Source organism: Chlamydomonas reinhardtii, chromosome 3 (genome assembly GCF_000002595.2).
Source record: "Chlamydomonas reinhardtii strain CC-503 cw92 mt+ chromosome 3, whole genome shotgun sequence".
Taxonomy (NCBI): domain Eukaryota; kingdom Viridiplantae; phylum Chlorophyta; class Chlorophyceae; order Chlamydomonadales; family Chlamydomonadaceae; genus Chlamydomonas; species Chlamydomonas reinhardtii.
Window position 1 is genome coordinate 7,379,100 of NC_057006.1, and position 20,328 is coordinate 7,399,427.

The following is a 20,328-nucleotide window of genomic DNA, read 5'->3' on the forward strand; positions in this document are numbered from 1 at the left end:
GGCAGGTGGGGGTTGGCGGGGTCTGGCGGGGTGGTTGGCGTGCCCCGACCTCCGCAGTCTGCAGTGGTTGGCGGTATGGGGTGTCACGTTGGTCGGCCCGTAGTTACCGCCGGTCAGGTGGCAGGCACACAGCCCTTCAAAGGGTTTGAGAGATTTCAACGTTGTCCGTTGGGTAGCGCAAATGAGGAACTAAACGACAACTAGCGTAAAATATGTAACAATCAGTCACCGCGCTCCAACAATGCCGGAACCCAGTCCAATGAAACGACGCGAGGTTCATGTGACATAATATGAGGCAAAGGCATACAAAATCTATCAAATCACTTGTTAGACAAGAGAGCCTCGACTTATTAAGCTTCATGCCCGGACGTTTTAACGAGGCTGCCTATGTTTGGCGACGTCTAAATGTGTATTAGAATGTAGATGTGGGGAAGGCGTATGGCGCGCACGCAGCTTGGACTCGAGCGCCCCCTGCTTTTGGTCTCACTCGCTCTGCGCTTGCTGCGCTTGGAGGCTGCTGCAGGTAATGTCAAACATGTTTTACAGTCAGCAAGTGTGAGCGGCGAGGCCTGGCGAGGCGTGGCAAGGCGTGGGTGTATTGCCGAGGTTGATACCGCTGCGTTTCTGACCGCTATCGCTGCAGGATGTGCACATCTTACCAACGAAACTCTGGCGTTGCTCGCCGTTTGCTCACTTTTGACAATTGGCCCGCATCTAGCGCACTTGCTTGCTCTGAGCAAAACTGCACCAGCTAGGGGTGTCATGCAAGCGACAGGCGATACTTGGATGCATTGTTTGGGAAAGTTGGTGGTGCCATTAGCGCTGTGTGGGCATGTTTTCGAGTCGCTCAGCGGTGCCCCAACCGAGGCACTGCCGCATGGGCGTCTGTGCGTGATGCTGCTCATCGTTTCAGTTGCAGTGCAACAGGTAAGCAGCGGCAGACCGGGTGCCAACCATAAATACTCGGCCCGCCGACTACTTGTGCGCAACCACCCCAGACCAGCTGCCCCCGCGTGCGCAACACAGAACACATCACTCCGCTGCCCATCCCGCACATGCAGGAGTCGTTCCTCGCGACGCTGCCGCAGCTGGGCCTGGCGCTGTGCCTCGACTTCCTGGGCTTCGCGGCCTGCTGGCTCACCGGCCGCTACAGCGCCCCGCAGCAGGTGCTGGTGCACCTGCTCTCCAGCGTGGTGGCGGCTGTAGCAGTCCTGTGCCTGCAGCCGCTATTCAGCGGCCTGCTACAGCTGCAGACGTCGGGCACGGGCGCGGGAGCCGCTGGAGCAGGCGCACGCGGAGCAGCACGGGGCGCGGACACAGCGGTGGTGTCCGCCGGCCAATCGGTGACAGTAGCAACTTCAGGGCTGCACGCGGCGGCGTCATACCCGCATGCCGCCGGCGCGGCGGCCGGCGACGGCGACGAGCAGCAATCAGGCGCAGCCCTTGCGGCGGAGGCGGACTGTCGCGCGAAGCCAACGGCGGCATACGATGGGCGGACGGAGGGGGACCAGGAGCAGCACCACCGGGGAAGTGTGCCCGGCACGCCTGCCGCCTGGGCCCACACCGACAACGGGGTTGCGGGCGACCCCAATTCCGGGTCGTCGTCAGGGACGACGGCGCCGACGAGCGCCCTGTCTTGGCTGCATGACCCAGCGGTGTTGGACCGGCCGCTTCTAGGCCCGCCGCCTGGTAAGCGCCGTAACGAAGGGATCTTGACGTTATTTTTGGATCTGGGCTGAGATGTAGATGGGGCTACTAAGCGAAAAGTCGAGCGGGTCTCGAGCCCATATGGGTCAGGCGTCGAGGAGTCGCCTTCTCGCGGCCTTATGCATGTTTGCTGTGCCTGCGTGTTCGCACACAGGCATTGTGCAGTGCCCGGAGCGGTCGCTGCTGCCCGTGTACCGGCGAAAGGTGTTCATCGAGCGCACCGCCTCAGCGCTGGTCCTGCTACACGGCGCCCTCTGGGGCATTGCGGGCACCGGCGGCATGGCCGCGCTGCACCTGCGCCACCGCCACAACCAGCACACCCAACACCATTCCACGTCACCGTCGGTGTCGGCAACGACTGGCGGGGTGGGGCCAGCCAGGGTCGCTAGCCTTGGGCAGGGTGCGGCGACTCCGCTGCTACACGCACAGGCTGCGGCCGCCGGCACGCTGGCGGCTGCGACCGCCGCCAGCCTGCTACTGCTCAATGGGCTGATGGCGCTATTGCCAGGGCGGCTGTACGACGACCATGCTACTGCCATTAATGCCGTAGTCACGGGGCTGCACGCAGCCGCACAGCTGGCGCAGCTGCTGGCGGCGCCGCCGGCGTCGCGGAGTCGCGCCATGCTAGTCCGCATGATGACGCTTCTGGGGGCAAATCTGTTGGGAAATGAAGAACCCTGGGTTCCATTCTGTGTGGAGCTGGCGGCGCTCCTGGGCGCGGCAGCGGTGCTGGACTCGGCGCTTCAGTGGGGCAACGGAGCGAATGCAGGGCACGGAGTGGGAGCGGCCGCCATTGGCCGCGGAGGCATCGTTAGAGCAGGGCCGGCGACGGAAGCAGCCCTGGCAGCAGCAGCATTGGCGGGTAGAGCGGCGGCAGTGGTTGTGCCAAGCACCCTAGTCGGCGCCACGGCTGCTCTGCCGCACTGGCTGCAGCCGGGAGCTGTGGCGGCGGTGGCCAGTGGCACCCTGAACGGCAGCGGTACCGCGGCGGCGCTGTCCGTCGGCGGCGCCCTGGTTGGCGTCACCGCCGCCGGCTTGGCTGCCGGCGGCGCCGCCGCAACAGCCGCCTCGACGGCGACTGCTGCTGGCAGCGCCGCCGGTTCAGCAGGTGCCAGCTTTATGCCCTTTATGTGCTACCTGGCGGTGGGCGCTGCCGTACTCGTGCTGTACGGCGCCCTTCGTACGGGCAAGTACGTCACCATGTACCGCCTGTACCGGCGGCTGTACCTGCCGGCGCCGTACGCAGCCCACATCACGCTGCCGGTGCCGCCAGCGGAGGCGGCGCTACTGCGGCTTGTTTGTCAGTCGGCGCCCGCTGCAGCCATCCTGGGCGCCGACTTTTCTGGTTCTGTGGCATCAGTTGCTGTCGCTGCACCCGCGGCAACGGCACCGGCTGGGAGCAGCGCGGGGAATGCCAACGCGGCGGACAGCGGCAGCACGCGAGGCTATTTGGAAGGCACCATGTTTGGGAGCAGCCACCGCCGCAGCGTCAGCCTCAGCAACATGCTGACTGTCGGCCGTCTGTCCACATTGCCGGCCGCCAGCGGCAGCACCGGCCCCGCCAGCGGCAGCGGTCACCTCGCCTGGGCAGCGGCACTTACGGCGGCAGCTGCTGCCGCCGCGGCGGCACGACCTGCTGCAACCACAGGCACAGGCGCCCAGGGCCATTCATCCGTGGCTGGAGGAGGCGGAGCAGAGACCGCGTCAATGCCAAATTTGGGCTTAAAAAGGTCTATGCACGGATCAGGAGCGGCGTTTGACGCTGCATGCTTGGCGGCCGCTTTGCTGACTTCACCAATGCCGCCTGCCGACGGTGGGCCAGGCGGGCAGGGTGCAGAGGCGGGCATTGCCAGCCCCTTTACCTCGTTGGCCGACTTGTCAAGCCTGCATGCCGGCGAGCAGCAGCACCACCACCAGCAGTTGATGTCGCCATTGCGTAGCTCCATGCAGCTGCCGCGCGCGCAGCCCCCACAGTACCGCGCAAGTGTCGGCGGCACGCCTGGTGCGCCCGCCGCCACCACAGCCGCCTTCGCGTCCGTCGCCGCCGGCGCGCTGCTCCTCCCGGGTCGGAACACGCGCTCAAGCGGATCCGTGACGCAGCATGACGCGCGCACGGGCCCGATCACGGTGCCAAGGGGTTCCAGCTTGACTGATCCAGCGGCGCCGGTGGCGCAGCCGCAAGCGACGGCAGCAGAGATCCCGGCATCGCCGCAGGGCGGCGGCGCCGGTATGAGCCTGGGCGGCGGCGCGGTGGCGGGCTCGCCGCTGCTGGCGGGCGCGGGCGCGTTTGATGGCGTGGATGAGGCGGACTTCATCAGCGGCAAGGTGTCGTTCACCGAGATGGTCAACCAAATGGCGCGGGTGAGAAGCAGGCATGCTCGTGTGGCTGCTGTGTTGCTGTTGTGTCCTCAATCGCACTTAAATATGTGGGAGCATTGCAGTTCCGACCGGTCTGTCAAGTTAACTGGGAACGGAAACGGGTTGATTTTTGAGTTCATGCTGCTGCGGCTCTGGCTCCGAGAGCTCCACCAACCCGTGTGCCCTGCCCCGCCCCGCCCCGCGCCGCCCCGCCAAATTCCGTGCCAATGCAGGTGCACCAGTTCACAGCGCAGGTCGGCAGCGCCGAAGCGATGGCAGCTGCTGCCGCCACGGCGACAGCAGCGGCCGGCGGCGGCGGTGTCACCGGTGCCCCTGCAGCCAACAGCGCCGTTATCCTGGCAAGGGAGTTGGACCGCCTCATGTCCGTGCTCGGCAGCAACGGCACCAGCAGCGGCGCCAACACCGCCACACTGCCGGGAGCCGGCGGCACGCCCGGAGGGGGCGGTGGCGGCGGCGGTGGCGGCGGCAGCACTACCGTGCCACGGCTACCGCCGTCACGCAGCCCGTCTGACATCAGCAACATGTACCGCCACAGCAGTCCGGCAGCCTCAACCCAGCTGTCGTACAACACGCGCGCGACGGCGCCGGCGACGGGTGGGGTGTCCGGCGAGGCGGGGCAGTGGGCGGCGGGCTCGACGGCCGGCACAGCAGGTGGCGCTGCCGCTGATGGCGCCGGTGTGGCCGGCTCAGTCGGAGAGGGCGGCGGCGGTTGTGGTGGAGAAGGCGGCGGCGGCGGCGGCGGCAGATCCTTCCTTGCTTCCGTTGCTGCGTCCATGCTTACTGAGGAGCAAGATCACCGCGAGCATGATCAGCAACAACAGCAGCAAAGCCAGCAGCAACACCAGCAGCAGGGTAAGAGCGAGGATGACGGCGCGGCGGCTGTATCGCCGCCGCCGCGGGATGGCGCACAGGGCCCCCCGGCGCCGGCCGGCCCCAGCAGCCCGCAGCACGTCGTCCGCCTCCGCACCGCGCCCGCCCGCGCCACATCCGACCTGCCCGCCATCTGGCAGCAGCAGCAGCGCGTGATGCCGCTGCAGCAACAGCAGATGGCGATGGCTGCAGCTGCTGCCGTACAGCAACAGCAACAGCAGAGTCATCAGCAGAACCGGATGGGATCGCCTGGCATGCCGGTGGGTTCGCACCGCCTGCCTCGCCGCAGCCCTAGCGATGTGTCGTACCTCCATCGTGCCGCGACTGCCGGCGCCGGCGTCGGGCGGTACGGCTGGCTCCCCGGCGCCGGTACGAACGATCTGAACCTGCAGCAGCAGTACACGCTACAGCAGCAGCAACAGCAGTACGCGGCCATGCAGTACGAGGTGATGATGCAGCAGCAGCGGCAGCACATGGCGGCGGCGGCGCTGGTGGCGGCCGGCGGCCGCGCGCCGGTGGTGCCGCCCAGCGGCGGCGGCAGCAGGCGGCGAGGGCCGCCGTCGCGGGGCGCCTCACGACAGTCCTCTACAATGGATAGCACCGCGCTGGCACTGCTAGGTGTGTGCGCGTGCGTGGGCCGTTTGGTCTCCTGTGCAGTTACGGGGTGGAAAGGCGCCGCTGACGTGACCTGTCGTTGCTGCAGACCTGCCTTTCCCCCCTTGCGTTTTCGTGTGGGATCTCCCCAGACACCTGACGTGCTGCACCGCTCTGTCCCTCCTGCCCACAGGCCAGAACCTGATAATGCTTGGCGGCAGCAGCGGCGGCCGCAACGCCCTCCACCACACCTCCTCGCCCAGCGCCAACGTGAGCGGCGTCAATATCACCATCCCGGAACACTCCTCCCACGTGAGCGAGGAGCCGTCAAAGTATTCCCAATCCAAGTCCCAGTCCTACGGAGGAATGCCAGGGCTCGCGGCAGCGGCAGCCGCGGCCGCCGCCGCTGGCAGCAGCGGCGCCGCCGCACCCGCGGCGCCTGGTGGCGGCGCCGGCGGCGCCGCCGACGACGCGAACGTGGCGCTTGCCTTTGAAAGCAAGCTGTACAGCCTGACGCGCAGCGCGGTGGAGTGGCACGCATCGGACCGGGCTGGCGGCGGTGCCGGCAACGTTGGCGCCGGCTTCAGCCCCAGCGTCGGCGGCGCGCTGGCGGCGCTGGAGGAGGAGGAGCCAATAGGCGTGTCGACACTGGACGTGCCGTTGTTCGGCCGCGTGTCTCCGCCGACCAGTCTAGGCAGTGGCGACGGCGGCGAGTCGAGGCTAGTGGCGGCGCTGCGGAAGTCGTCGGCAACTGCGCGGCGAACGGTGCCGGCAGCGCCGCCAGGGCCGGGGCCAGGGCCTATGTCCAGCAGCCGCGACTGGCAGCAGCCGCCGTTGGCGTCAGCTGTGTCGGCGGCTGGGGCGTCAGTGTTGATGTTGGCGTCGCCGGAGGGAGCCCCCTCGTCTGCGGTCAGCTCACCGCCGACTATGGAGCGAGGCCAGGCGGCACAGCAGCCGCGGCTGCTGAGCAACAAGGGTAGCGCTGGCGGCGGCGGCCTCCAAGACGGAGTCAAGGTCGGTCCGGGGCCATTCTCGCCATGGCAACCGGACGGCGGCGGCGGCGGCTCAATCTACTCGCCGAGCCGCCGGTCGGGCATGCCTCCCTTCCTCCTGTCCGCCGCTGCCGCCTTCTCAAAGGGCCTGCAGGCGTTCAGCCGGAGCCACCACCGCAACCAAGACGGCCTCGACGGCACCGCCGCCATCCGTCGCTCCGGCACGGACCCGACGCTGTCGGCCCAGGGCGGCGCGCCCACTGCCTTCGCGCCCGGCCCCTCGCTGCGCTACATGCAGACCGACTTCACCGACGCTGCCGCCGGCCGCGACGGGCTCCCCAGCCCTGACTGCTTGCAGCGCGGCTTGGCCGCCATCGCCGCCGATGCGCTGGCATCGCCGCCGCTTGAGTTAGGCGAGCGTGGAGAACCGCAGGCGCTGGCGCAGGTGCAGGCGCTGCAGGGCGAGCAGCGGATCAGCCGCGGCCGCGTGCACCTGCTGTGGAGCAGCGGCGACACGGTTGGGAGCCGGGTGGCGGCCTCCGGTGGCGCGCCGCACGGCACAGCGGCGGCGGCGGCGGTAGGGGGCGTGTCGCCTAGCCTGGACAGGCTGGCCGTCAGCCCCGCCACCACCGCCGTGACTGCCACCACTGTGGCGTTGCACCTGTCTCCGGGCGGCTCCTCGCGTGACGTCGGTCCGCCCACCGGCAACTACGCGGCGGCGTTGAGTGGCGGCAGCGGCGCCATCCACAGCCCTGCAGCGGCTGTACTGAACGGTGGCGGCGCGGGCGGCGTAGGCGGCGCGGCCGGCGCCTGGGTTGCACGGAACATGGTCACGGGCTCGCCACCGCCGCCGCAGGCCCTCATTCCCTCGCACCTGCTTCCGGGCGACACCCAGCTCGCGCACTACCGCCTGCTGCTCGCGCAGCAACAGGCCCACGCCCTCGGCCCGCACCACCCGCATCCGCACTTGGTCGGCTCAGCCGCCGCCCACCACCACATCCTCCTCAGCTCCCTGCCCGCCTCCACTGACGCGTCCTCCGCCTACCCGCACACCGCCAGCGACATCTGGAACACCGGCACCCCAGCCGCCGCCGCCGCCGCCGCCGGCACAGCAGGCGGCAACGGCCGCAGCCGCAGCGCCTCCGGCCTGCCTGCGATCCGCGTCACCAGCGGCGTCAGCAACGCTGCCGCCGCCTCCGCCGCCACAGCCTCCGCGTTGGCGGCGGCAGCGGCGGAGGCGGACGCACGCCTCGCCCGCGAGCTGGCGGCCATATGGACCACCACCTCCATCAGCGGCGCCACTGAGCACGCCACCTCCATGTCACACCAGGGCCCCGGCAGCCTCCTGTCTTCCTCGCTAGCGGTAGGCCTGGCGCTGGGCGCTCCAAGCCTCGATGACGGCGATGGTGGTGGCGGCGGCGGTGGCGGTGCTGGTGGTCTTGGTGGTGTTGATGGCGGCGGCGGCGGCGGCGGTGGTGTTGGTGGTGTTGGTGGTGTTGGTGGCGGCGGCGGTGGCGGCGGCAGCGGGCCGCCCTCGGCGTCGACGGCGCGGATTCTGCCGGGTGGCCGCGAGGCTGCAGGGCAGGTGCTGTCCGCGGTGCAGGAGGTGCCGGAGAGTGACGGGGTGGGCTCAGCGGCGGCGCTGAACAGCGACAGCACCTTCAGGCTCCCGGCGGGGGACCCCGCCCGCTGGCGCGGAAGCTTCCAGTCCGTGCCTGAGGGAGTGCGGGTGGGCCGGCCGTCTGCGGACGCCGGTGCCGAAGGGGGCAGGACCGCGGAGTCGCAGCAGCATGAGGAGGAGGAAGAGGAGGAGGAGGATGCGGAGAAGCAGTGCGCGCCGCCTCCGTCGCCGGAGCAGCAGCCCCAGGACGAGCCGCAGCCTGCTGGCGCATCGCCCACGCGTTCTGCGGCCTCCAGGGAGTCATTGGTGGCTGGCTCACCGCGGTTCGGCAGCGCCGGCGCTGTCGCCGGCCTAAGCATGCTGGGCAACGCCTACGGCGGCTCGTCGGCAGGCAATCGGCTGATGGCGGCGGCGGCGGCGGCGCGCGGCAGCAGCAACGCCGGCAACGGCTCCACAGCCATGTCCTTCGACAACTGGGCCGCGGCCGACGACGGGCTGGTAATGATGCTGCTCGGCGGCAGCGCCGCCGCGAGCGACCTTTCGATCGAGGCACGCAGCATCCGCGGCCCCGGCTCGCGCACGCAGCCGTTCGCCGCGTGGGCGTCAGCGCCGGCGCCGACAGCGACGACTGCGATCACGGCCAGGGCTGGGCCCACGCCGCAGGTCCTGCCAACGGCCTCCGCCTCCTCCGGCCTCAATGGCCGCGGCGCCGCCGCGGCAGCCCCTGGCGAGGGGATAAGCCGGTTCGCTTCAAGTACGAGCCGCAGCGGCAGCGCGGCCGTTACACGGACCGGCCAGCAGGAGCCGAGGCTGCCTTACTCCCGCCTAGGCGCAGCCGTAGGCCTGCCGGCGGCGGCGGAAGGCGCCGAAGCGGCGGCACCGGCGGCGCCCCTCTCGTCACCGTCGCCGCTGCGGGACCAGAGCCGCACCATTGACAGCATGCCGCTTAGTAGCGGCGTCAGTGTGGTGAGCGCCGGCAGCTTCAGCCGAAGTCCGCGTGGCTTGGCATCAGCTGGCGTGGCGGCGCCCGCCGCCGCCACCGCCCTCGGCGGCGGCGCCTTCACCGTAGGAACCCCACACGGCGTCGCCACCGCCGCCGCCCGTTCGGTCAGCGATAAGGGCCTGTTGCAGCAGCTCGCGGCCGCCAGCAGTGGCTCCTGCTCGGCTCCGCAGCCTTACATGGGCGCGATGCAGCAGGCACCTGGCGTGGCTCCGGCGTCTCACCAGGATGACGTGGCAGTAGCGCCCTCATGGCTCACCGCCGCCACGGCTGCGGCGGAGGCCACGGCCGCCGGCGTGCCGTCGTCGCCGCCGGAGCACACGGTCCTGAGGCCCCCGGGTCAGCAGCAGGCGCGGTCCCGCCACCCGGTGCTGCGGCAGCGGTCCGTGCCGCACCTCCCGGTGCACAGCTACATCGGGCCGGCGCATCAACAGCAGCTGCACCAGCAGCAGCAGCTACAGCAGCAGCCGCTGTACCCGATGCCGCACATGGCGATGCAGCAGGTGGATGGCCGCATGGCTGCCTACCTACAGCCCATGCAGCCCATGGGGGGACAGCCGTTCCCCGGCATGCAGCAGGGCGTGCCGCCGGGCCTCCTGCTGTTGCCGCAGGCGCCCCACCACCACCAGGCAGGACAATCGGCGCTGCAGCTACAGCAGCAGCCCCAGCCGCCGCTGTACCTAGTGCATTCCGGCAGCGGTCCCCGCTACCCGGGCCACCGTGTGCCCTCCCGCTCACCCTCGGTGCCCAGTTACATTGGTGTCCCGGCCGCTCAGCAGTCGCTGCTGCTGCCGGGGGCCGGGGGCGTGGGCGGCGGTGCGGCGGTACCGAGCGGCGGTTTGGGCCCAAGCCGGTTGATGATTGGCTCGAGCGGCATTCCGCACGTGCCTTTGCCGGCGCCAGGTGCCGGCAGAGGCAACAGCGGTGGCGGCGGAAGCAGCAGCGGCGTTCACGCCGTGGCAATGCATGGCGGGCCCGCCGGCGGCAGGCTCGGAGGCGCTGGTTCACCCGGCGGACTCCCCGCCGCTGTGGGGCAGCCCCAGCGGCACGATGTGCGTCGCACGAGCTCGATGGGTAAGCACATGCGCAGGATTGCAGGGTCTTGATGCCGGTGGATGGGCCGGCAGTTCAGGTCTATGGCCCTAGCTGAAAGACGTGTCCAACTGCCCACGAGGGATGCAGTTTACACCTTGCCTGTCGCACCGCAGCACTTTTGCTGCATGCTCACTCTTTCGTCATCACCAGCCACCACTGTGTGCGCAACTACCGTGACCTGTGAACATGTCGACCTGCAGGCCGAAGCCGGCTCTCAGCTGCCTCATTGCCTGGCAGCGCCAGCAGCGGCACCCGCTCCGCAAACGCCGCCGCCGTCGCCGCAGCCGCCCTGCAAGGTGATGGTGCGTTTGCCCCGGCCATCGCGGCCGCGCGCTCCACCGTCGGCACCGCCGCAGGCAACAAGGCAGGCTCCGGTCTGACAGCCGCCACCATGACTGGCAGCAGCGCGCAGAAGCAACAGCAACACCAGCAGCAGCCTGACATGGCGGCGCTTCTGCTGACAAATGCATCCAGTTTCGATGGGGCGCTGCAGCAACAGCAACTGATGCATGTGGCCAATATCAGCACAGCCAGCATTGGCAGCACAGAGGGGCGGCTGCAATCTTGGGTAGCCCCGGCCACATACCAGGCTGCCCCCGCGGCTGCTGCTGCTGTCATTTCCGCCGCGCCCTCATCGGGCGCAGCTACTGCCGCCACAGGCGCGGGCGCTGCTACTGCCGCGTATTCGATGGCTCCCAGCCCGCTACCGCTGGATGGGGTTGCTACAGCCGGGGGCGCAGGCGCTGAGCTGGAGAGCTACAGCCACCTGCTGCCCATGCGCGACAGCCAGGTGGGTTGCGACTCTGGCCACGCACGCCGCTCACGCCGCGTCGGTGCCTTGGTACCGCCTGCTGACACCCGACATTTTACACGCGCCGCTGAACCCAACCCAGCCACCTCCCTGCTGTCGTACACAACATGCGCAGCTAGCGTTTCCTGCGTATCCTTCACAATGTCTCATAACTGCATCCATCATCACATGTTCTCTCTCGGACTTCATTATCATGCATGAATCAGCGTACGTGTGAGACACGCCGCATTGCTTGATTGTGCGCTGCAGGTCCGGCTTGCGGAGCTGCTGCCAATCAGCGTCCTGGGTAGCAACGCCGGCCCGCCACCAGCAGCCGACGAGCCCACGCCGCCTGCGGCGGCGGCAGCTGCCGCGGCACCTGCTGAAGCCGGGCGGCGCCCGCCGCCCGCGCGCCACGCCTCAATGGACCAGCTGATCCTGCGGCAACAGCAGCAGGTGCGGGCAGATGCATGCCCTGTGTTGCCTTGCATGACCTGAGGGGCGATCAATGCCATGGCAGTTGATTGCTGTTAGAAGGCTAAAAGGGCTGCTGGTGTATGCATGCGGTGCACCGATGGCCTCCCGCCTCCCGCCGCTGTGCGTGTCACTTGATGCTGCAGCAGCTGGTGGCGGTGCGCCGGCTACAGCCATCGCCCTCCTCCAACGCCCACCGCAAGCTCAACCGCCGCCGTAGCTTTGGGCAATCGGCAGAGTACGTCCCAAGCCGCTTCAGCCAGGATGGGAAGGTGAGCGGCCCTCTTACTTTGCGCGGTAGCCGCACTGTGAGGCATGCACCTGCAGACTGCTCGCCCTCTTCCAAATAAAGCTTGTTTGTTCACGAGTCTGCTGCATGACGCTCACGGCATGGCAAATGCGCCTGCTGCTCGCTGTGCGCATTCCCCACAGATATCGCGTGGCAGCGGCGCAGCCTCGGGAGCGCAGGACGCTCGGAGCCCGACCGAGCGGGATCCATCCGCCAGCGTACATCTGGAGCTTTCCGCCATGACGGCAGCGGGCGCAGTGATGACTGTGGGCTCCGCGGGCAGCAGCTCACGCCGCCGCAACAGCAGCGTGCCAGGCTCCACTCGTGACCCCGGAGCGAGGCAGGCCATGGGTCCTGCGCACGCCGACAGGGCTAGCGACACAGGCGCCGCCGTTGGGCCCGGCGGAGGCTGCAGCGGCAGCAGGCGCGGCGCGTCTACACCTGGGGCGCCGGCGGTGCAGGCTCAAGGCATGCGCACGAGCGCAACAGGCGGCAACTACCGGATCTCTGCGGTGAGGAAGTTGCTGGTCGTGGTCGTGACGGCGCATGACTCTTTTCGGCCCATGGTTCATTCCAATGGTACCCGCCGTGCATACCTGCAGATCCGTTTGGGCGTGCTGCTGCCGCCGCGGCTGCATCTCATCACCCGCGTCTCTTGCCCCGATCATAAGCCCTGCTTGCCTGCCTGCCTGCCTTCTGCACCCGCCACGCAGGAGGGCTCGGTCACCAACACCTTCGCCAGCACAGCCTCGCTGCAGAGCTTTGCGGACGTGGCTGGAGACGCGAACTACAGCCACTTCTTCTGAGCTTGCTCCCGGCTTTTTTTCACGCACGCACCCGGATTCTCCTGCACCTCCAACTGCTTCTGAGAGACGGTCGTGCAGTGCACTGGAAAGCACGTGAGTGTCAGCCGCGTCCGCGGCATGCTTGAGCTGGCACAAACACTCGGTGCGCCTAGATTTGCAAGAGGTTGGTGCGGTTGGTGCGGTTTGTGCGGTTGGTGCACCCAGGTGCCAATGGGCGGGTTTTGCGCCGTTCAGACGGGAGGGGCGGGCGGCATGCATGGGTATATCAGCAGAACGCCTCGACGGGCTGGATGGCTCGTATCTAGCAACCTCGCCGCATTCTTTGATATATCCTTGTCCTGCACAAGCTCTAGGCCAGGCCAATTGTGCAAAAAAGAGCACTCTTTGACGGCACAGTGCGCTGCCGTATGCGGCGCATGGCCGGGCGCTCCAACTGCTCCTAAACGTTAGCGTGCTACGTAAAAGCTACAATTGACTTCGCAAGAAGCATGCACTGGCCGTCATGGACTTTTCAACAAAACAGTGGAGGGGTACGCGGGCTTCGTGCATGAATGGTTCGTTGCAGAGTGGAACCCTAGCTTGCCAGGTTCAATACATTACTCCGGCAATGAGAGTACAATACGGTTGTGCGCGCACGCGGATTTCCTGATATGCGCAAGTGAATGAGGCGCCCCGGACTGCTGTCCACGGCACGCAATGCGTAGCAAGCGATGGATGCAAGACCTTGCTGTGAGCCCGAGCCGTATGGCCTCCTAAAGTACAATTTATCTTTTCATGATGGTTGGTGCAAAATGGCTTGCATCCCCGCGAGGCGGCCAAGCCATTTAACCCCACTACATGTGCCAACCGGTAAGGAGTTCAATGTCCCGTCGTACTGCGCTGTTGGCTGTATCCAAGCATACTCCCATGACTGATTGTGATCACCATGATGTCGTTTGAATTGGCAAGCTTCGCTGAGAGGAGATTCGGCCTGCCTTCATTACCGCGGCCGTGAGAATCAATGCATTTCAGGGGAGGTGCTCCCCTGGTGCATGCAGTTGCTGGCAAGGTTGTGGGTTACTGCGAGCGGACGGCACTTGAACTGCACGGTTGTATTGTTTTGCGCCGCGGCACAGAGCTTGGATGTGTTCCACTTTTACGTTGCATGATAAAATGGGTCGGGGGGTTGAGACGCACTGCAGAGAGCGCGGTGGGCCCGAGGGCTTTAGGTGGCAGACGCTAGGCTGGGCGTGTCATCAGCAGGAGCTGTCGGCGAGCGAGGGAAGCGTTTTGGTGTGGGCTACGTACGATTCAATACGATCACTGTAAAGCCGTCACCATTTGCACGTTGTCTCGGATGGTGGAACCAAAGAGGAGGGAATGGGCGGGAACTTGGATCCGGCCAAACGCGACTCGCCAGCCTCGGCCTATCAAGTTCTGAAACCAAGGACATAACGCTGCTACTATCTACTGCCTCGTGACCCTGCCTTATTTATTCTTACCGACCCACGCACGGCTGTCATACACGTCGCGTGACCGTTCCCCCTGTTCTCCGGCCTCCGTGTTCAGCTCGTTCTTGCTGCATCGGCCAGCTGCGACAGAGCTTCTGTTCACAACCGCACGCTAAGCAAGCATCGCGGCAGCCGCGGACGCTATGAGGCTCGCCCACGCACGCGGCACGGAAAGGAGTTTGAACTTGCGGTAAACAGCTTATCACCTGTCTCAGCCTCCAGCCAGCATGTATTTTAGCCAGCAGCAGTCACAGCAGTCGCAGGGTCAGCACGACCGCGGCCAACGCCCCGGCAGCGGGGGCGAGCCCGGTGCGGGTGGCAGCGGCAGAGCGGCCGCGCCCTTTCGGCCTTTCTCGCAACTGCTGAACCAGCAGCGCGATCAACAGCAGCAGGCTCGCAGCAGCCACCTGCGAGCGGGCGTAGCAGCAATCCCGCCGCGGCCGCTCTCGGCCTCGCAAGGCAGCTACACATCCATGTCGGGCTCGCAGCAACAACAGCAGCTCGACACCTACTTCGGCGGCAGCGCTGGCGCCACGGCTACCTTTCAGGCGGCCCGGTCCGGCGCTGCTGGTGGCGCCGTCCGCAGCGGCACTCAGCAGGCGCACCTCCACGCAACGGCAGTGACCGGCGTCGTCATGACCTCGTCGTTCGGAGTTGCTGGCGGCCTGTCGCAGCCGGCGCGGCGCCACACGCCGCCGCCGCCCACCGCGCCGGCGGCCCAAATGCAGGCGGGGCGGCCGCTATCCGGCGGTAGCGGCGGACGGGCCTGGCCGCCAGCTTCCACTACCCCAGCACCACCACCACCCCCAGCCGCAGGTGCTGCTGCTGCTGTTGCTCGGGGCCGACCTACATCCGCGCCCGCCCGACCCACATTCGCACCGCTGGTGCTGCGGCCGTCAGTGCTACCGATGAATGGTGCCGGCGGCGGCGGCGCGGCCGGTCGTGTCGCTGCAGGCGTTGGCGGCGGCAGCGACCCCGCCGGCTATCTGCTCGCGGGGTTCTCTCTGTCGCAGAAGCACCGGAGCCTGGAGTGCACCGAGTGGCTGCCTGGCTCGCAGGGAGCGGCGGCGGCAGGCGCGGATGCTGGCGGCGACTACGGCGATGAGTCATTCATCATGTACGGCGGTAGCCAGCACGAGCAGCCGCCGTACGGACAGCAGTACGACCAGGGCAGCCAGGGCGGCCTGACGGCGGGCGGGCGCATGCAGGGCAGCCGACCCACATGCTCCACTGGCAGCGGCGGCCCGCCGGAGGCCCGACCCAGATCAGCGAACCCGCTGCAGATGCTGGCCACGCATTCCCAGTCGCAGCAGCAGGCGCCGCTGCCCTCTCAGGTCCACAAGCAGCCAGCCCAGCCGCACCCGCACCATCACCACCAGCAGCAACAGCAACAGCAACAGCAACAGCAACAGCAACAGCAACAGCAACAGCAAGACCTGATACACGTGGAGCCCATCCAGCTCTCACAGCAAAGGTATGATCTGCCGCCTCCGGCGCCTCCATCAGCCGCCGCCACTGCAGCACAGCAGCGGCACCAGCACCAGCACCAAGAGCAGCAGCAGCAACAGCAAGCCCAGCAGGGGGACGCAGGCGTCCTGCTGCCCGAAGGCGGTGGCAGCGCCCCCAATGGTGACCTCTCCGTCCAGGACGCCGCCCCTTCAGCCCCGCCGCGGCATCACCAGCAGCATCACCAGCCGCAGATGCTACAGCCGCAGGCCTGGGCGGAGCCGCAGAGCCAGCAGATACGCACTCAGGACACCCAGCAGGAGGTGCAGCAGCCCACGCCGCCGCAGGGCGATGCGCAGCACCAGCAACACCAGCACCAGCAGCAGCAGGTCACGCCGCCGCCGCAGCTGCAGCAGGCACTGGCACTTGCGCCCGCATCCGCCGCGCCACTGCCACACGCGCAGCCTCCTGATTCCAATAAACAGACTCCTGCCATACCGCGGTCAGACGATGGCGACTCGGCAGGGCGCCACGCGCCCACACCCGGCACTGCCGCCGGCAGCTCTGCCCCTTCGCCCCCGGCGCCGGCCGCGGCTGCGGCCTGCGCCATCACTCCTGTTGCGACCCCTGTTCCAGTGGGTGCGGCAGTGGCGGCGGCAGCGGCCGCCGCCGCCGGTGGCCCTGTGCCTGTGTTGGCCGCGGAGTTGGAGGCGCTGCGGGCAGCGTTGGCGGGCATGCAGGCTAGTTGCGCGGGGCTGACGGCGCGGCTGACCCACATGGCGGAGAAGGCCGACCGCACAGAGGAGGTGGCGGCGCTGTGCAAGCAGGTGGGCGGTGGAGTGGGGCAGGCGGGCACGTAAGCGGGAGTGACCATGGCATGGGGTTAGTACGTAATAAGCTGTTTCCGACGCGAATGAGAGCCCACTGCAGTGGACCGCATGTACGGTGCTTTCTTGCCTTCCTGAGTTCGTATTGCGGGTCCGAATCTTTTCCGCCCCACCTGCTGCTGCAGGTGTCAGTCGCGCTTCCCAGCGTGAGCGCCTCGCTGCTTCAGCAGGGCGAGCTACTGCAGCGCCTGCTCGCGGCGCAGCAGGCCGCAGCGGACGGCGCCGCCGCAGCCGCAGCCGCCGCTGTAGAGCGGCGCTGGGAGGAGCTGAGGCAGCTGCATTTCGAGCAGCAGGCACAGCAGCTGGCGGAGCAGCTTCGGCTACAATTCCAACAGCAGCAGCAGTCGATGGCGCTGCTCCTACCGTCGCCCGTCATGGCGCTGCAGCGGCGCGAGCAGCGCTTGCAAGCAGTGCCGGCGGCGGCGGCGGGAGCAGGGAGCATGGATGCTGGCGTGCAGACGTCGCCGTCCGTGGTTCCGGTGCGTGCGTGCGCATGCATGAGCGTGCGTGCCTGGTGGACCAGCATAGAGCGATGACGTACAGCCTTGCTTGTCGCCTGCTGCTGTCTTGTGCGGTATGGCCGCTGGTGGGTGCGCGCGCCCTGCGTTTCTCACCAACTCCTGCGCCTCCCCTCTCTGCAACTCCGCAGCGCATGATGCTGCTCACCGCAGCTGGCGGGTCTGGCGCTGATGGCGGAGATCACGTCGCGGCGGCGGCCCACGGCCGCGCTGCGCAGGCGTGCCGCCGCGACCGGGGCGGCGCCACTGACGCTGCTGGCGCGGCTGGCATGCAGGCGGCGTGCCACCTGCAGCAGGAGCAGCGCGAAGAGCACGAGCAGCAAGAGCAGCACCACATGACCGCCACAACCATCACCACCACGACTGTGTTTGAAGAGGCGGAGGAGGAGGAGGCGATGGAGGCGGAGCAGCGGCCGCGGCAGAGCACCGGTGCCGGATGGCGAACCCCGGGCGCCAGCCCCTCCAGTGATGGTGAGCGGCTGCGGCAGCCTACTGCACTGTGATCATACGTGCGACGCATGTATTCAGCTGTGTCGCTGAGCGCTAACACATTAGCATCATCCCGATGATGTTTGCATCTATCCCATTGCTCCCATGTGCTTCACAGGCACTGGAGGCAGCGCTGGCGGTTCTGGCGGCCGCCGCGTGCGCTCCGTGCTGCGGCGCCGCGTGCACACCACCACGACCACCACTACCGCGCACCACCACCAGCAGCAACAGCGCCAGCAGCGGCTGGTCAAGCAGCAGCTGTTTCAGGTGCGCGCCCTGCAGAATTGCAGATCGGGGACGGGAGTAGGAGTGGCTGGCTTTGCAGTAATGGGTTTGTGCAACTATGCTGGCTTGGAAAACCCCGAGCTTAAAAGTAGCCTGAGTTGTTCGCCACACTGTCAGCATCTCACTCTTGCATCTTCGGTTTTGACTTGGGCCTGGGTCAATTCCTCCTTTCCATGCATACAGGACGGCGAGGCGGAGAAGGAGAACTGTGTGTCGCGACAGCCTGCCCATGGCCCTGCCCTGGCCCAGGCGCCGCAGCCGATGCAGTACAAGTCCGCTCCACAGGAGGTGCAGCAGCAGCACCACCACGATCAGCGGCAGCCAGACCCACAGGAGGCACCTTACCAGTATGACATGGCGCCCGCTGCTGCTGCTGCTGCCGCTGCCCCCGCTGTCGCCGCCGCCACTGGCCGCGGCCGTCGCGGCCACGGTGCGAGCGCTCCTGCAGTGCCTCCAGCGCAGGCTCCACTGCTGCTCGCGGCGCCGGCGCCACCTGCGCCAGAGCCGGAGCCGGCTGCCGCGGCGGCAGCGACTAGGAAGCGAGGCCGCGCCGCATCCAAGCTGCGCCAGCCGCCCGCGAGTGCGGCGCAGCCGCAGCAGCTGCCAGCTGGGCCCAAGGCACTCGTCTCCAGCGCTGGCGGTGGCGACAACGGTGCATCGCCGCCGCTGGCGTTGCGGCGGGAGCGGCGCGCCCGCACAGCGCGCAAGCCGGCTGATGAGTCGCCCGCAGACGCTGCGCCCGGGCCCGCTTCGGAAGCACCACAGCGAGATGGTGGTGACGGCGGCGGCCGGCGCGGTGCCTCCAAGGCCACTGCTGCGACTCAGCAAGCTGTGCTGGTAACAACAGGCGAAGCCCGCGCTGCTGGGCAATCGCCGTGGCTGGCGCAGGCGCTGACCGCGCTGCCAAAGCCAATAACGCAGCAACAGATGCAGCAGCAGCAGCAGCCGGCGCTACCGCCGCTGGTGCTGCCGGCAAAGCGTGCGGCGGCGCCACCCGCAAAGGCCCCGCAGGGCGAAACGCCCGCACATCGCGCCGCAACGGCAGCCCCGGGTTCGGCACCGAAGACGTTTAAGCGGGGCGCGGGCCCAGCCGCTGCCGCTGCGCCGGCAGCAGCAGGCCAGCAGCAGCCGCGGGGCAGGCTTGGCCGAATGGGTTCGGCGTCCGCATCTGCAGCGCTGCAGCATCCTGAGCGTAACGGTGGAGGCCTTGGCGGCAGCGGTGGTGGCAAGACGTCGGCTGCTGGCGGTGCCGAGGCATGGGGTGTCGGAGAGCCCCCGTCGGAGCAGACGAAGCTGCTGAAGACGCAGGCCCCGGCACCGCCGCTACGTCAGGCTTCGCCAGCGCTTGTGTTGCTGGCGCCGGCGCAGCAGCAGCTGCAGCAGCAGTTGCGCCGGCAGAGCGGCACGTCAGCCGAGACAACCACGGTGGGCATCAGCGCCGGCGAGGGCGGGGCCATGGGCGAGGGAGCGGTGCTGACGCAGATGCCGGTCATGCCGCGCTTTGCCTCGGCCCCTGTGTCTGGCGCCGGCGCCGGCGCCGGCACCTCAAACCGCCACTCGATCAAGGGTCCCGGCGTGGGCAAGTTTGCGGCGCCCGCTGGGCGCAGCAACACTGCCGCCTCGGGCCTCGTGCCGCCTTCGGCGGCACCAGCTGCGGCCGCTGCGCCGGGCGTGATGCTACTGCCCAGAGCCATGAGTGCGTCGATGCCCCCTGTCGCGGGCGCCGGCGGCGGGGCGGCCGCGGTGGCGGCCCTGGGCCCTCAGCACCAGGCGGGTAACGGCGGCACGGGGGGCGGGGAGGGTGACCAAGAGGATGAGGACGAGTTTGCCCGTGCCGTGGCGGCACGCATGTCTCGGCACCGGCAGAAGCGCATGCGGCTCATGTTCACTGCTTCACAGCCCGCAGAGGCTTACTTCTGAGGCGTGGACGATGCTACAAGGCAAGCGAGGTATAGCTGAGTCCCGAGAACAGGAGTGGAAAGAAAGCGGCAGGGTTGGGACTGTGGACACGTACGCACGCTCACGCTTTTCTTTTTGCTTGTGCTAGCTTACTGGCCTCGGCTCTACAACTTCATGTTCGCTTGTGCGTGTTGCGTTTTTTCAAGCACGTCAATACAGCAGATAACCGTGCGACTAGGCGTGTGGGCTGACGTGATGGTGTGGTGAGCGGAGCACTGTTGAAAGGGAATCAAGGGCGGATGGACAGGATGAACAGCCATGCCAGCGGGCCTGAGAGGTGTGGAAGCGCCTTGGCATACGGCATACTGTTTTATTTGGCAGATAGCGTGCCTCAATGTGCAGCAGGCAAGCCAGAAGGCACAAGGGAGGCTGCTGGTGGCGTGCAGCCTGTGCATGCCAGCCATGGCTGATCACTCAGCCGGTTGCTTCCCTTACTTGCCCTGTCACATAGTAGCCATGGCTGATGATTAGCCAGGATCAGCACAACGATGTACGAAGACTTCACACGGGGGGAGACGCCAATGCGTGTCTGGCTGATGGTGCAAACGGTGCTACTGCTGCCTCTAGATAGGGAAACACCGTGGGCTGGATGGGAAGCTGCTGCTGCCTCAACCGTATACCGATACTGTATACTGCC

The 20,328-nt window shown here is 67.6% G+C and overlaps 2 protein-coding genes across 3 annotated transcripts; both read left to right on the forward strand.

The window, feature by feature from the left end:
* Positions 1-170: 170 nt before the first annotated feature.
* On the forward strand, positions 171-13,937 carry CHLRE_03g206200v5 (uncharacterized protein). 2 transcript variants are annotated; one of them, XM_043061500.1, is made up of 10 exons: positions 171-927; positions 1,062-1,689; positions 1,862-4,068; positions 4,299-5,574; positions 5,744-10,237; positions 10,459-11,048; positions 11,319-11,504; positions 11,669-11,794; positions 11,955-12,323; positions 12,525-13,937. In XM_043061500.1, exons 1-10 carry the CDS (start codon positions 895-897, stop codon positions 12,615-12,617), a joined length of 10,002 nt encoding a protein of 3,333 aa, XP_042926465.1. In that variant the 5' UTR covers positions 171-894; the 3' UTR covers positions 12,618-13,937. The 2 variants fall into 2 exon arrangements, with proteins under 2 accessions (XP_042926465.1, XP_042926466.1); XM_043061501.1 differs by having other exon boundaries at positions 11,672-11,794.
* A 93-nt stretch (positions 13,938-14,030) lies between these two features.
* CHLRE_03g206201v5 (uncharacterized protein) lies at positions 14,031-20,322 on the forward strand. Its single transcript, XM_043061502.1, has 5 exons — positions 14,031-16,380; positions 16,566-16,919; positions 17,090-17,429; positions 17,566-17,714; positions 17,916-20,322. The coding sequence occupies exons 1-5, from the start codon at positions 14,335-14,337 to the stop codon at positions 19,650-19,652; spliced, it is 4,626 nt and encodes a 1,541-aa protein (XP_042926467.1). The 5' UTR covers positions 14,031-14,334; the 3' UTR covers positions 19,653-20,322.
* The last annotated feature ends 6 nt before the right edge of the window (positions 20,323-20,328 follow it).